The 17,332-nt window shown below is 44.3% G+C and overlaps 1 protein-coding gene across 13 annotated transcripts in view; it reads right to left on the bottom strand.

Moving 5' to 3' along the window:
- The window catches only part of ARVCF (ARVCF delta catenin family member), a 238,427-nt gene that overhangs the window by 73,887 nt on the left and 147,208 nt on the right, over window positions 1–17,332 (bottom strand). For all 13 annotated transcript variants that reach the window (XR_007900049.1, XM_051769102.1, XM_051769099.1 and 10 more), the window contains 2 exons: window positions 12,051–12,209; window positions 3,679–4,286 (listed from right to left, as the gene is read on the bottom strand). Coding sequence is in view for 12 of the 13 variants with exons in the window: in XM_051769099.1 (XP_051625059.1) it covers window positions 3,679–4,286; window positions 12,051–12,209 (767 nt within the window). In the remaining variant the exon portion in view is untranslated. The remainder of the gene's footprint in view (window positions 1–3,678; window positions 4,287–12,050; window positions 12,210–17,332) is intronic.

The following is a 17,332-nucleotide window of genomic DNA, read 5'->3' as shown; positions in this document are numbered from 1 at the left end:
AAGAAGTCAAAAGCACATGTCTATCAGGGAGTTAAACACACCCTGATCACTAACACATTTATACACAAGGAGAGTAAAGAAATCATCCTTTTGAGTCAGACTGGTGCAGGCCAAACACCATTTTTCACTTTCAGCAGCAGCTGTGCCGGGAAGGAAAAGCCACGGCACAGAACAGGGGCAACAAGAGCTGCAGCAGATCCAGTCGATGGTTCTCAGGAGGCCAAGAGCTCTTTACTCCCGGGACTGAGGAGCCTGGTACTCTGCCAGACTGGCTGACTGCAGGCAGCTTGCCTTCCATCTGTCTGAGCCAGGCAGCTGAGTTTTCAGGATGGCACGGGTCTCACTAATCACCTGTCTCAGGGCACTGATCAAAACATATTCCAGCACAGATAAAATGGGGAAAGAGCTTGTGCATTTATCATCTTCCTCGTGGCTTCAACACAGGCACATCTGAGTAAACAGGTGAGGGATTTAAACATTTAATCCTCAACAACTTATACAAGTGTTACATTCCCCACAGTTTGCAGCTGGCGTCTGCTTTGGATAAAAGACCAGAAAGGCTTCAGAGTTCAGTTGGGAACTTTGTGCCAAACACTGAAGAGGAAACGTGAAGACTCTGCAAGACTGAGGTTCTGCTTTTGCCAGGCTCTGTCCCCTGAGAGGAGACACGAGAGGATCCAAAATGGGAGTGAATCCTCTGCTGAGACAAGTCTGAATTATGGGCCACATGGTTAAAACACCGAAATCCACTGGACTGGAACCACCTAAAAACTGCCAAGGGCTGAGCTCAGGTTCCTTCAGGTTCCCTCCTGCCACACTGAACTGCCACACCAGCCTTCTGCCACCACAGAGGAACAGACTGAGAGCAAATTCAGCTAAGGCAGAGGCTCAGAAAAAAAACCAAGGTATTTTTCAAAATGTCCATGGTGTTTGCTTTGCCCTGTTCTGCCCAGGCATGTCCACAGCTCCTGGCCCACACTGCCCCATCCCAGTGCTGCCCACACACACCTGGAATGAGCAGGCTTGGAACAGAAGTGCTGACTGACAGTTTACCTGCAAATATAGGCCTTTATATCTGGGATTCAAAAAAAGACATCAGAAGAAGAAGAAGACTGACATGCACGTAACACCCATATTCTTGCACTGTCTATACACAACACAAGCAGGAAAGACCTACTGTTGCAGTTATTTAATCTAAAATCTGGCTCATTTCATGGTAATAATAATTTGGACCATGAAATGACCACCAAACGTAGTTTCAGTCTCTTAGATCAGGCTTCTGACACAGAAAATTTAACAGCAGAAAACTGTTTTGTTGTTGATTTAGTCAACATAAAAAATTTATATCCTGTCTAGTCTGGAACAGTAACACTGGCAATAGCTGCTCCAGAGTCTGCAAGTGCAAACTGCAGTGATCCACTACGGAAAGGAATTACCACAGAGGCAAGGAAAAGCTGAACAGAAGATAATTTAAATAAACAAGATGAATTATGATTTAGCATTTTTTCCCAGTTCATCTGCGTTAACTTCAATTTAATAATCAAGAAATATTCAAATAATAGTAGGGATGCCTTTTGCAAATAAAAGATATCCAGTACTTCCTGTTTCTCTTTCAAAAAGGACTGTATGGAACAGATCTAGCAACACTGTAAGACTGCTATAGTAAAACACCTCCTAATATAATAAATGCAACCCATCAAATGAAGAAAAAAAGGTAATAAACCCAATTAAAGATTTGTAATTACCCTCATAAGTAAACTTGAGTAGTATTAAATCAGTATTATACACCCCAAATGCCTTTCACTCTCTCAATTTATTATGCAGCCTGACTTACACCAAACCAGAGCACAGGCTGAGGGAAAGAACATTAAGTACCAGGTACTCTTGCAGAAAGTAATATATCTCCCATCAGAGACTCAGTATAAAAGAAAACAAGAAAGAAACCCAGGCACAAGCACAGAAGAGCCAACAGAGGGAATATCTGCCTTTGTGCATTTCTCTGGATTTGTAGATGTTTGTGAGGAGGCACATTTTTCCCCAATTGAAAACTAAACATAGGCAGCTTATGAGGTTGGTGATGACAGAGGGGAAGTGCAATAGGTGTTTATTTATCTCTGTGATCCAGTGGAGCAGCCAAGGCATGGGAAGAACAATCTGTACTTGCAATCCCCTGAGCAGGATCCCCCCAGACACAGCCGGGCTGCCCCCTCCTCTCCAGGGAGCCCCACTCACTGCCACCCCCTCCGAGGAGAAACCTGCACTCAGTCCCCTCACCCAGAACAGCTGCAGCCTGGGAACTCACAGGGAAGGTTCTTCTTCTGCCTTTAAACCATTAACAAAAGGGGCAGCAGCTACTGGGAAGGAACTGAGAGAGAACTCAGCGGGTCGCTCAGCGCGAGAATTCCACCTGTGACACGATGAGGTGGCCAAGCTGAGGGCTGGTGCAATGCAGAACATCTACCAGGGCTGTTCTTAAACCTGCTCTGCACACACAAACTTTGGAAAGCAGAAATGCCACCGATGGATCACATTCCGTTAATCATTTTCACAGGAATAACTTACTTTAAAAAAAACTAGAGAGGAATAATAAGTTAGTAATTACCCTCATCCAGTACAAAGCACTATTTGTAGTCTTCAGTTTCTTGTAGATCAGTAGCATATCTGAAATGCAGGTTCATTGAATTGTTCAAGCATTTCTTTGAAATGTCAAAAAGTAACTACTTATGAAGAGGCCCTCACACAATCTTCTTATGTTCTCAACAGCTAAAGTTTGCTGCCACAGTCAGGCTAATTATTTGTCAAAGCCTCTTGATCATATTAAATAGGAGGAAAAAAACACAACAAAAGAAATGTAATAGAAAAATTGTGAATTGGTCCTATCCAAAGTGCAAGGAACAATAAATCAAAGAGATGTTAAAAAAACCAAAAAACTTTTAAAATGCAAATGAGTAGGTTCTAAGAATACTTTTAATTCTTCATCTTGCATACAGTTTGAAAAACTTTAATAAAAATTTAAAATCATTGATACCTGACTGTTTTTAAATGAGAAATGTAAACTTGTTTAGTGGCAGAGGAGCACCAATTCAAGTCTGATAGACTGCTCAGTATTTTGGCACCCACTGGGTGCAGATGTTCCCTTTAGCCCTGTAAAACATGGATGTGGTTCCACTGGTGGCAAAGCTTGCAAGGTCAAAGACATCCCAGGGGAACTTAAAGGGTGCAGCAGGTATCAGCTCGTCTGCAAGCCCAGCCAGCTGTTCATGATTTTGTTTGACACATATGCACACAGCCACACCTGCCAGAAGTCTCACAGATCACAAACCCCTCTTTTCACCTTACTAGTATGGGATGGCTCCAAGGCAACACAATCCAGTCACAAGTCTTTTTTAAGAAAAGAAAAAAAATTAACTTAGCCCCCTTGTACAAGATCATCCTTTTTTCTAAAATCAACCTGAACTAAGCAGCCCAGAAACACAGTGTGAGGGTTCTTGAGCCCTACCCTCACTCTCTTTTGTACTTCATGTGTGTTTTGCAGTCATTTATGGGCTAATGACAGGGGCGACCTGTTTTTCTGTCACATAACTCCAGAACTCACCAGATCAGTAACACTTTGAATGCACGTGATCGAATGAGCCAAACAGCAGCAGGTCAGCACTGCAAGGAACAAAGGGGGTTTACCTTCCTTTGTGAGGTCTCCCTCTCTCTGGCACACCTGCAGACGTCCTCCTGTTCACAGTGGAGTAATCAGGATCCAGTTCATAGCCTTCATCATCCACTCCCAGGCTGCGGTTGTCGTCCTCCAGTCCGTAGGGCTCCGGCTGGAAGCGCTCGGGCTGGGAGCGGTTCAGGTCGGCGTTGCTGCCCACCGGCACCTGAGGCTGGGCCACGGGACCGTAGTTGTCCCTCCTGCTTGGCAAAGTGAAGCTGCCATCGTCGGGCCGGTAGGCGCTCCCCGGCACGTAGGCGTAGCGGGGCCGGTAGCCGACGCCGCGGGACAAGCTGCCGTAGCTGTCGGAGAGGTCCCCGTAGCCGTCGTGGCCGAGGTACGGGCGGTACTGGCCCTCGTGGCTCTCGGGGTAGGAGTCGTTGTAGCTGTTGTAGGACCTGGTGAGCGTGGAGGACGCCTGGGGGGTGATGTAGCGCTCGCCGTTCTTGAGGTACCTCCTGTCGATGGAGTCCGTGTAGCTGCCCATGGGTGACGAGCCGTCCATGGCGGGCAGCCCGTCCGGGCCCAGCGGCACCTGGCGCACCGTCCTGGTGGTGACCGTCTTGACCATTTTGGTGACCTGGGAAGAGGCAGGGAGGACATGTGTTAACCTGCTCCTTGCTGCACAACGGGATGAGACACACGGGGAGCTGAAGAGTGAAACGGGGAGGGCACCACAGAGCAACCACAGCGACGTGCCACTGAACAGAGCACCGGGGCACTCGCGGGCTCACCCGTCAGCTTTCGGACTGAAGAGTGGACAAATATTTCTAATAAAGGCTAAAAGACACATTCTAGAGCCAGAGCTAAGTGCACTCTGGGCTCTTTCTACCACATCAAAATCACTGCAGACACGTGACAGTGCATGGAAGCAGTGCAAAGTCATTACAGCAGTTCCAACTTACCCAAAATGTTTTCAGGAGACATCTGTCCTAGAGAAGACTTTATGATGCTGAGGAGTCACAGCCTGTCCTCCCACAATTAGCATAAATATCACAACACATTCACTAGTTTGACAGAAATAAAGTTACATGCTCTTACGTGATCTGGATCAAGTTTGCACCACTGTGTAACTGGATGGAGCTCAAATCTGGCAGCAGTATTTAGGAAACCGTGATCTCAAACAGAAAAGTTTTGGGCTTCCAGATTCTGGACAACAAACCTGCTTTCTCCTTTAAGATATGCTGACATCCAAGAATCACCATACAAGCCCAACAGGTAGTTGTTGTCATTCCTTTGTTTTGTTGACTAACATATTTGCAATAATTAACACCACAGTGTTTTTGCAGCCGGAACCACCTGGGAAAACTTATTGGGCTGGACAAGATTGTTTAAAACATTTAAAGAAAAATCTGTCCACAAATACATCTTTATCTTTTCTTCCATAAATCACATTTCATTTCAACAGAGAACTGACAAAAACTGGTTAAGTGTCCAGAGGGCCTTTGTGTTCAGGGTTTTTTGCTAAAGGGTAAGGACAGACCCCTCAAGACTTTGCAAGAACGTTCCGCCCTTCGTGGGAAAGTCTGGTAATCTGTTTAAGACAGTTCTGGACAAAAGCCACTATTATTACAAACTAGCAAAGAGCCTTCTGTTTGGGTTGGTATCTGGGGTCCATCAGCTCTCTGGACTGTCTTCCAGAGTGACCAGCAAAGGCTCTTTTGAGAAGAATACAAAATTCGACAGAGGCCAATCCATCCTTGGCAGCCCTAGTCCTAATAAAGTTACTTTAACCTATAAAAAGTTACCCTAACCCTAGAAAATGCTGACTTTCAGCCCACTGTAAAAAACCCAACCAAGCAACAAAACAGCACACCCACAAAGGTGAGAAGGAGAATCAACACCCTCCCCCAGTGTTACACACAGCAGGGGAGGAGCACAAAAGAAAACTAACAGATATTTTGGGTTTCTTAAGTATTACAGACCTAACTAAGCATCAGCAACCACACTTTTCTTCATGTGAGCCTCAGAATGAAATGTGTATATCAAGAGAAATGGTAACTATAACATGCAACCCTGGATCACCCAATGGCTCTGAAGTCCAAATAGATATTTTGACCTATAGCCCCCAATTTAAACATTTAGATTGGCAACAGATAAGCCAAGCTGCTGCAAAACAAAATAATTAGAGTACAACTCTTGAAGTGGCTCCAGATATGTCCTCTAGCCAGATGTTTTCACACAGAAACCCCAAACAGAAAAAAAATTCACCCAAACAGCATTTCTTTTCCTAGAGACATCTGTGAGCAAATGATACTTCAAGGTAATGAAGTAATGAAATCCTCCAAGGCTGAAAGCAGCACAAATGGCTCTCCAGCAGCAGCATAATCAACAGCATCACGTGTTGAACACAGCACAGCCAGGTACCAACATGACCTTGGTGTCTGATGTGAGCCAGAGCTGAAAGAGCTCTCCTCTTCAACCCTACTGATTTCCTTAGCAAGAAAACACCAGGAAAGATGCCCTCTTCCCTGCCTCCCAATCTTCTCTCCCTTTTCTAAAAAGCACAATTTTAGTAACAAGAAGAGAGGAAACTAGAAACTAAACATTTCTGTCATGACACAGAATGCAGCAGGGGTTTCTGTTTGTCACCTGGGCACGATACTCCTCTCCACTCCGTTATCAGTGTGACCACTGTCAGGGCATTTATCAGCCCAGCCAGCACTGAGCAGACAGAAAGAGCTGGTGGAGCTCACAGTGGCTCTTTGTAAAGAGGATGCACACAAAGCAACACAGCTCAGTGTTCTCCTGCTGGAGTCTGAAACAACAGTTTTATTCAAAGTAAGTTCATAAGCGAACTTCTAAGGGCAGAAAAAGCGACATTTCTCAGGCCTGGCACTTGTGAGTTCTGCAAAGCCGTGACAAAGCTGGACGAGAAGTGCTGGGCCTTTGTGTACTTCAATTTGGGAACCACTAATGGGAATGACAGGAATTGAGGTACCATGTCAACAACCTGATGAATCAGAAATGGATATATGTTCCCAGAATGGAACAAGGAGGCAGCTTTGTGATGCCAAGGAGTGCCCTCACACAACCCCCAAAGTTCCTTCTTTCAGCACCACTCAACAAATGGAACTCCGAGCACTGGTTTTCAAGACACAAGTTGCCACGTTGGCACAGTCTGTCACGTGTAGTTTTTCATGAAGTTGTTAAGCTCAGACAATACTTAGTCCCTAATACCCCTCATCTGGCTGCAGCAACAGCACGGAAGAAGGACAACATTTGACCTGCAGGATCCCTGGACAAAGGCTTGGCTCATCTTTGCCAAGCAGGAGGAGGTAACACAGCACAGGAATGCTGTGGCCAGGACAGTGTCTCCACCAGTGGGTACATGGATACAAAAAGGACAAAGAAGACTTTCAGGTCACTGAAAATCAATTCCTAGACAATGTGTGACCTACCACTCACACTTAATGAGTTTTTCACCATGCTCTGGCACTCTACAGAGTATTTACAGAGATTTTTTTTCCTTTTATTACTATTTTAAATAACCCAAGGGATTCCTTTGCAATTTTTTCCCAATTTGCCTTCTTTTCCTGTCTTCAAGACTAGCACAGACAAGCTTTCAGTGGCTGTGGATAGTAAAAAAGCCACACTTGGAGTCAGGCAGCACATGTAAGAACAAGTTTACAACGTTAGCACAGCTTCACCTCTTATTTTCTGAGAGCTGCACCTACTGGCAAACAGAAAGAATCAGGACAATCAAAACCCCCTTGTCAGACACATAAAAAGGAACATTTCACTCGAGCATTAAAGTACCCATTTCTCACAGCACAAAAGCACTCAGTAATGCCAAAGGTGTTATGGTGGGGCAATCAGAGTCATATCTGCAGAGACAGGGAGTATTTGCACTCATGCCTCATTTGTCAGGGATAGGCACCCAGACAGAAGATTTATCATGTGATAAACAGACTTTCTTGCTGACAGGACAATAAAGGGAGGCTTTTTGGAAGCAATTAGCCAGCACACAAAGGAAGGTCCATTTATTAGGTTTCCAAGCAAAAAAAGAAACCCAACCAACAAACCAAACATCGTTATCTCAGGAAATTCTGCTCAAGGGAACCTTTCATTTATGTTTCTTGAAGAACAGGCAGACTGGAGAAGCTGACAGTACAGCAGCCTTCTCTCCCAACATTTTTGTGGTTTCCTTAATATTGATGCATCAGCCAGAGAGAATGAAGCTCTCCCAAATGGGAGTCCCAGCAGGCTGTTCCCTGTGACACCCAATCCTCCAGATGCACCCAATCTTGAGAAAGATCTATTAGCATAAATTCCTCACTACAGATATGCTCTAATGAAAAATTTAGAGGTACAAGTTACTTTGAGAAAGTGCAATTTGACTTCCTCTGTTTACTTTCCATCTCTAAAGAAAACCTGCTTAAAAGGGTTTTTTAGCCTGATGACAAATCAAAGATGCTCAATTGTTTCAAAGCTGCAGTCTCTGAGCAGCAGATGAAAGCTCCAGAGTACTTCCCTGTGAAAAGCCTGCCAGAGTAGGCTTAAAATATATTTGTAATTTTTTATTCCCTGTAAAGACATTAAGATTTCAACTACAGTATAAAAAGTTCCAATCTACCTAATTATTCAGGCCTCTGCAGCCCAAATCCTGCAAGTCAGTGTTTTCACTGCTGCTCCCCCCCAGAATCTAAGCACACTTCAGGTTTACTGACCTTACCATTGTCCTCAACCCCAGAGAGCAATTACTTTATTAAATAATCCCCTTACAGGCCCCATGATAATGTTTTCACTAATTCTATTTCTGGAAATACATTTGCCAACAGAACATAAAGGAAATATTCACACATTTGAAGCAGCTTCTGTGTTTTTCTATTTGCCCTGAAGGATGGCAGAACAAACATGTAACTATCCAGCAACTGGGTTTACTGGATGTATATGGCTCAAGTAGATCCCTCCCAGGGCTCAGTCACAGAGGAGTAAGGACAGTACAGAGATTTCAGCTGAACTGGGCTACCATGGTCAAACACAGTCATCTTAACCAGCACCTACAATTCTGCCTTCCATTGTGGTGTTGAGGTTGGTTTTGTTTTGCCTTTACTTTTTTTTAAACCAGTTAAGTACATTATAAAAGCTGACAGAGCTAAAAATTTTGTGGAAACTGTCATAACCCAAAAACCAGATGAGAAGGAATCAGGTGAGAAGCACTGTGACATTTCTGAGAGCTTCTTTTTGAACCAGAGACTGTAGAAGTTCATCAGACCGAAGCTATTACCTTTCTATTAAATGCTGGGCAAGAACTCACCCAGTAGGTTTTCAAAACAACAGCTCAAATTTCTCCCCTTCAATTTTAAGCTTAACATTTCACATTTTGAAAGGGCCCTCAACTTTGCCTGCAATCCCTTCCTGCTCTCTGACCCAACTGCTCTGAATTGCCGTGGGAGTTCCAAAGCCCTGCCCTTCAGGGCACCACCACAGCCCAGGGGTTTGGGATTCCCAGAGCAGGTGCAGGAGGTGGGAGCAGCAGTTCATCACTGCTGGGGAAGATCCAGACCTGCTGAGTGTCAGAAAGCACGAGGAAAATGGATGGAGTACAAATTAAACAGTTTGTATATGGACTGGACTTCACATTTTGTTATGACAAAACATCAATTCCAATGAATATCAGTGACCTAAATCTCTCCAACCTTTCAGCATGTCAATGATAAAAATAAAAGGTGCCTGAAGAAAGAAAAAAATCCAACATTAACACAAGCACACATATGTCTAATTTGCTTCACTGAGTTCTCTTGAGCCACTTACAACAGGCTCCCTTTAACTCCTGGCAGTGCTCCAGCCAGCAGCAAGAAGGGCTTGTCTCTCCCCAAGGTGACTTTCACTGCTTTAGCTTGATAGGTATTTGGCTTCCAGAGATATTATAAAGTTGAAATGAAGTATTATCTGCTACATCTTTTGTGCAGTGAATGTTACGTAGGGACTTAGTATAATACTATGAGAATAACAGGTAGGGGAAAATTACTCACAAGTACCTCATTTTGAAAAGGCAGATGTTCCCTATTTAAAATATGTCAAATATTAAATTCTATTACGCCTTCTTCCTGCTTCACTGCTGCAGGCATCTCCAAAGATGTGGGGAAAAGCACAGCAAAACTGTCAATGCCTCCAGATTAAGGTTGTTTACTTAATACACTATTGAAAAGAATAACCTCTATAAATGATGGGTTTGTAACAACGGGGGAAGGAGCAGGGAATAAAGAACAGCAGCACACAGGAGCTTTCACGCTCAGCATTTCAGGAGGAAGAATTTCAGAGGCATCACTCTCCAGCAAGCTGGAGATTCACACAATTTAGCAAAATTAAGTGACAGTTTCCTTTTGAAGAATCCAAAAACACATCCTAAATGGCATTGGGTTGACTAATCCCCACTTAAACTATCCAGCAAAGAAAGAACACATTTGGAAAACATCTCTGGTCTTTTTGGCTCTTAAAAAAAAATATGACCTGTGTTATTTACTCTGACAGAGGAATTGTCTCATGCTGCCACTTTCCTTGCAAGACAGATATGCTGCAGATTGTGACTGACACTGTCCAGGAGAGCCTTCTAGTTACAGATAAATAAAAACAGGTTCTAAACCCTTCCTTAAAAAAGCCTAGAGCAAGCACAGCAATGTAGAGCACAGAAAGGTTATCATTCAAAATAAAAAGAAAAGTTGAGCACAAGCCAACCCCTCCTAATCTCCCTTAACAGACTGTGACCACCTCAACTTTACACACTGCCCTTATTAAGTGCCAGACTGGATATTACTGCAGAAGAGATGGGACAATTCCCACCATAAGACATGTTGCTCCTTTACAAGGGCAAGTTCCACCTGCACACTAAAAGCAAGGCAAGATTCATGTGGGTGGGTTTTTTTTGTTTGGTTTGTAGGTATTTTTTTTAATTATTTTTAGCTTTTGGGTTTTTTTTTAAAGTTTTTTTTAAATCCATGGGGGAACAGGCAGAGACACAGAACTGCAGTTTTTGGGCTCAACAAAGATCCTACTGTAGATGCCCAGTGGCCATGTGTTTGCAGCTCCTATCCCAGGGAGGGGTTTTTCTTCACCACCCTCATCTGAGCAGTCAGAATTTCACCACTGCACAGAGCTACCAGAACACTTCATTTTCTCTGTAATGCTCTCACATAATAGTATGACCTATGAAAGCACTATGATGGTATCTATTAGAAATGACAGTGTTGATGCCAATTAACTACAGGACAATTAACTGATGCTACTATGCCCCAGTGACAACAGTTTTCACCTCCACAGTCCCTACCAGAACAAAACGCAAGTTGAAGACCAGTGTGACGGAAAAAAATTACAAAATCTGACCTCAGATTCATATCTAAGAGCTGTTAAACCTGTGCCATTTTATCACAGCAAGGAAGAGTCAAAACAAAGCCATTTCAGAGGCAACAACCAGCCCAGCAGAGCCTCAGCCCCCCTTCTGGCAGTCAGGGTGTTCGGACATTTCACAATCACTCTGCTCAACAACTGCATTTCTACATTCTTTTTTTTTGGGTGGTCTTTTTAGCAATGAATTACTGGGGAACAGCTCTGGGCAGTACATCAGTTGGAGTCAGTGGCACTATTGGAAGCACCACAAATGCAGAGTAGGGGGGCTGTGCAGCCTCCCCCTGTCCTGGACACCCGGCAGTGCCTCAGTGACCTGCAGGAACAGGAGGAAGTCTCGCTCTCTGAGATGGAACAGGAGCTCCAGGGTTGCTGTTTTTCCCATTTTCCTTTCCCATATGCAGATACAATGCCTGTTTTGAAGCTGCCACTGTCATTTTCTGTGGGAAGATGGGAAAACAGAAGGTACCTGACACAAAATTGGTATGGAATTTAAATGCTATGGTGTTATTTACACAGGCTGTTTCTTGCTCTAAAGGACAAATGCACAATCACATACTGATATTATAGATCATCACTAACCTAAGACACATTTCCAAGCACATTTTCCTCAGCCAAGCCCTACCAAACCATCTCATTCTCCCATCACTGTGTGTGTTTGCAGGGAATGCTGTGAGCTGCTTCTAAAATAAAGTGAATCTTAAAAGAATAAACAGCCTGAGAAGGGGTTCTAGTGTTTTTGTTCGGTTAACCTGGATAACTTCTCCTCTCAGTTCACAGCTCCATGAGAGCTGTATCAGCAGAGCTGATAAGGAGTGAGCTGGACACAGAGGGGGAACCGAGAAAGCCCCGAACTCAGCTGTGCTGGCAAACACCACTTTGAAATCCCTGAGGATCACCACAGCATGACTGTCATCACTCAGGCTGCTCCCTGCTATTTCTGTCTCTTGATTAGGTGGCATTCTGCCATTTTCCACCCTGCTTATTAACCCCTCACCTTGGTTTCTGTTCTCCTTGTGGTTCCATCCTCTGAAGTGACAATAGACACGTGGGAGGTGGGAGTGCCCGGGTCCTCCTCCACAGTAACTGTCTCTTCCACCATTTCTTGAGGCTCTTGCATCATTGCTATCGAGGTCTGGTTACTGGGGCTTTGTTCCTAAAGAAGCAGGTAAAAAAAAATATTGAAATTTTCACTTCTACTGTCATGGTGTAACTATTCTACTTATTTCAGATTCCTCAACTGAAAACACACATTTTACCCAAAAAATTGCAAGTACAGATTCAGAGAAAGGAGTATTTACTGTCCCAGGGAAGCATTCTGCAACTATGCTGGTATGACTGGGTTCAGTGCAGCAAACAGAAATCATGAGAAGCATCTATCAAATACTGCATATTTACAGGCAACAGACCACTGCCTTACACTTAAACACTCTTTAAGCCTTCTCTTCGATGCCCAGCATAGGAGCAGTGGAATCTTTGTAAAAACATTCATTCAGTTCTGCTTTCAGAGCAGTTAATTTTACACACCATTAAAAGTTTCTTTTCCATTTGATAAAAAAGTACACTCAGTTGCAGACTAGAGAAGGCTAAAAAACATCAACACCTACAATTAAATGGACACCCTTCCCAAAAAGAAATGGATGGCTGGAGATTAACAGCTGAATTCCATGAAATGCTTCCCTTCCCACATCTTTGCTAAGTCCATAAGGGCTAACTGGTTATAAGCTTATTTAAAATTTATAACAGACAGACAACATAATGAAAACTAAACAGAAAGCAAGCAGATCAAAGGCAGGTTCTTGCAGGGCTGCTGCCCAGAGAGAACATTCTGCTGCTCGACAGCACCAACATCTGAACCTTCTCCTCATGCAGTTGTGTGTTCCAGCACAGAAATCACAGAAGCTCCCTTTGGAAGATGAACACATTTCAGAAGCTCCACAGCAAGAGGCCAATAAAGAACCAGCTTACACACTGAGAAGTCAGACTTTTCCCCAGCATTATGAATCCTCAGCCACGTAAAACAAAATGACTGTTCATTTCAGTAGAACCCTGAAGGGATCTGGCTACACAGGCCTTAAAGCCAAAGCTGGGCTTCTCTTGGCACATCCTGTCAAAAAGGCACTCAAAGAACATCCTTTATTAAGGACTATATATATACACACATACACACACAAATACCTTTTTATATAGATTTTTTTTAAAACCAAAACATAATGACACGGAGCTCTGAACTGCCAAGTGAACACACCCTCCCCAAAGAGAACACTATGGACAAATCCAGTATACTACTTCACATCACAGGAAAATAAAATGGTTGGGATGAAACTGTTGCCATGCATGGGTTGAGCCTAATTACATAAAGGTTTAAATATTCTCCACATGTGAGCAGCTTCCTCACCAGGGAACTATACAGTATTTCGTACCATTTTACTTAGAAAAATTGCATTTCATCATCTGAGCTACCATCTTCAGACTGACCCTTCTGCTGGGCCATGTTTTGGGCAGGCCCCCAATGACCTTGTGCTGTTGAGCAGAAACTGGGCACTGAGGTCTCATTAAACTCCACATTTATTTCTTCCATGATATATAATTTCCTTTTAAACAAGCTGAGATATGCCTGTTCAGTTTTCCTTCATTTACAGCTGTATTTTGACCTTCTGGAACCTGGACTTCAGTAAGGAAGCAGCTTTCATTTTCAGGTAAGCAATAATATTAACCAAGACCATGACAAGGAGCCTCCAGCAATCATCTCAGTCAAAATGCAACCTGGACAGCCTTCCAAGGTAATGAACGGATCACCAGAGGTGATATAAGCAGGCACTGCTTCCATTTCTATTGAAACCACAGAGTAACTCAGGGAACAGAATCAATCAACGAGAATAAGGCTTCTGAAGTCCTAAAGAAAATCACTCCTTCCAGTCTGCAATATTTAATCTTTAACAGCAAATAAGTTATGATACGTGCTGAATCCTTTGTGGTAGGGTTCAGATGTCACATGGTGTCTTCTGCCCAGAGCTTCAGAAGGGAACTAGCTCCAGGGATAAATACATTACTCTCCAGGTTTTTCTAGAAGGTACTGTATTTTGACTGCAGCTCCCTTTTCCCCACCCCACAGTGAAGCTTTCCTCTAAAGAGAGTAGTTTACACAATACTGCAACAGAGCAGAGACCAGAACTTCCATTCACCTTCACACAACCCAGCCTTGCCAAGAACAAAGAAACAAACCAGTCACATGGAGAGAGGGTTTTTCCATTACACCCTGTCCCTGTAGAACTCTCATGGAATGCCAGAACTGCTCCAAGGTGGGCCCTTCCCACTCCTCTCACACAGGTACATTCACACATCTCATCCACCAGCTTCGTTTCCAGTTGCACTTGAGGTGCCACAGCTCTTCCTTAAGACTTTTCAGAGGCAAAGTCTGTTTTCTGACAATAAACTGTAGGAAATGGAAGGTGGAAAGAAATATTTTGCTCTTTGAACCTTTGCAATACTTTATTAAAGAAAATAAAAATAGTCTGTCTTTGTATTCAGACTGCCTGTGGGCAAAGGAAACCTTAAAAGCTGGGCACTTACACATGAGCAAATTGCAAACTAGAGCATATTGACTTCAAATGAGCACTGCACTAGTTTTTATCCTCTGGCTGCTTCTAAAACGAAGAATGAGGGAGATATGGTACAGATCTGCATTCCTACAAGAGAAAACCATTGCTAGCAAGAGACTGTCCTAAGCATGAGAAAGCCTAAAAGCTTGCCAAGTTCAAGGTAGATCTCTCCTAGCACAGAGAAGTAGCCAGACTGCATCTTCTGCGTGTTCCCTCTTTCTGTGTGAGCCACGAAGGAATGCAGTGAGGGAAGAGGACAGCCATCATCCAGCTTACTCCCTGAATTAGCTTCAGGAGATGGTGCTTTGATCTCCTAACCCAGTACTTTCTCTACATCGCTAACGTGGAATTGTCACAAGCTACATTAATGTAGAAAAGATGCAAAGATTTTGTTATCTGTTTTTAGACTCCATCATTAAGGATTTTAGGTCAACACAAACTGCAGAAACTGGGACACATTACCCCTTTCAACTACCTTCCTCTGTGCTCAGCTTCTAAGGCAGTATTTAGGATGGGTTTTTTCGCTAAATACACCTCGGCATCTCAAATTCCACACGTTTGGCAGATCAGCCTAATTATCCACAGCAAAACACAAGTTGCTGGGTAAGGCTGGAACACGACACCCCCAACAAATAATGCTACCAGTGGTTCCCTGCCTGCCACAGGGAGGTAATTCCAGTTCAGAAAAACACCCTCATGCCTGTACCTTGCTGGGGGCTTGCGAAGCAGAAGCAGCCAGACAATTCCTCGTGCCAGAGAGGGCCCGTGGTCCTGCTCCTACTGCTGAACTCCACAGCTCGTGTCCCAGGAACACCAAGGGCCAGCAGCTCCTGAGGGCTGTGGCACTAAGGGGATCCTGAGGGCTGTGGCACTAAGGGATCCTGGGGATCCTGAGGGCTTTGGCACTAAGGGATCCTCGGGATCCTGAGGGCTGTGGCACTAAGAGGATCCTGAGGGCTGTGGCACTAAGGGGGATCCTGAGGGCTGTGGCACTAAGGGGATCCTGAGGATCCTGAGGGCTGTGGCACTAAAGGATCCTGGGGATCCTGAGGGCTGTGGCACTAAGGGATCCTGGGGATCCTGAGGGATGTAGCACTAGGGGATCCTGGGGATCCTGAGGGATGTAGCACTAGGGGATCCTGGGGGTGGCTGGGCAGGGCCTCGCTGGCTGGTGCCCCAACCCCCAGCAGCCGAGGGAGCAGGACAGAGCTGAGCTGGTAGCCAGGCCCAGCCCAGGGGCAGTGTCACAGTGATGGGGAGGCTCGAGGGCAGCCTGGGCAGCAAAGCAGGGTCAGGATGAGGGGCAGGGACAGGCAGGGACAGACAGGCAGGCCTGAGGTCGCTGTGGGCTCTGAGCTGGCGGGGTCCATGGCCACTGCCAGGCACACCAGTCCTCCTCCAGCACACCCCCTCACTGCTCCTCCAGTACAGCCCAGGCGTGGGCTGAGGGCTCAGCTCAAACACCAGAGCTGCCAGGTCCTGGGAACAAGCCCCATGTGCAGCTGGTGAGGGCAGTGAGGCCTGCAGTGCCCTCAGGGACCCCACAGACCCCCTAAAACGGATGCAAGGGTTCTCCTGCAATAAACACACATATTTCAATGGGATATCCCCCCCTGCAGACTGCTGAGCATTACCCACTAAGTCCTTTTCAAATAATAATCTTTGGCTTCTTCCAAGATTACAAAATACCACTAAATTACGAGAACAGATTCCAAAGCAGTTATTGCACACAGTGTCAGCAGTCTTGACTTCTCTCTCTGCTTTTGCCTTTTTGAGACCAAATCCTATCCTGTTGATCTGTTCTTGCATCTCCAGTGTGCATCTCCTCTTTTAAAAAAGACATGCTATTTAAAACACAAAGCAACAATCAATTTATCCCCAGCCCGTAAAAGTTAAGTGCAGATGAAACAGCTAAAGACCTTGTAAAATAAGCAAGAATCATAAAATAACAGTAATTCTTGTTTTGTTAAAGAACGGTGATTCACCATTTAGGGTACATATCTCCTAGGGCTTATTTTGCATTAGAATACTACAGCTTCTGTAATCATCACCATTTCAATTCCTAGAGTTATATTTCCACCAAAGTAGCTATTTTATATCTGTTTTAATAAAAGAATAACCTCCCTCAGGAGGATCAGACATCCTACCTTGAGACAGTAAACAAAATTCTTTATTCTCTGCCTATGGAACAATTTTAAACAGTCTGGAAATAATATAAAATTGCAGGAGATTATTACTTCCACTAAAGCAATCCCTCTTCAAGAACACTGAAAACATGTACATGTACATCGAATCGTCATTCTCCCCGAGATCCCCTTTGTTCATAAGATTGCAGGGCAGGCTATTTTGGCCACTCCTTACTTCAGGCTACTGTCAGATTCCCAATCTGAAGGTTTTTGCAAAGCACAAAGGCTGAATTCTACATCAGTGGACATAACTTGTCCTCAGCCAACCCCAGTACAGACAAAGCTCAAGTGTATCAGCTCCTGTGAAACACATTGCAAGTCTGGGCATAATTAATGGCATTGGACAACAATGCTAATTGAATTAAATGTGGATTCTCTCTCCTCTACTACTCTTTGTTTAAACTACTTATTAGAGCTTCAATCTTTGCAAAGCATGAGATTATTTCCAAGTGTAAAGCAAGCAAACGTTGGTTTTGTCGGAGCCAAGTCTC

This window comes from Manacus candei, unplaced genomic scaffold (assembly GCF_025592945.1).
Source record: "Manacus candei isolate 608988 ecotype Guabito, Panama unplaced genomic scaffold, ASM2559294v1 h1tg000103l, whole genome shotgun sequence".
Taxonomy (NCBI): Eukaryota; Metazoa; Chordata; class Aves; order Passeriformes; family Pipridae; genus Manacus; species Manacus candei.
Note: the sequence above shows the minus strand (reverse complement) of the source record. Positions and strands in the feature narration are given on the sequence as shown.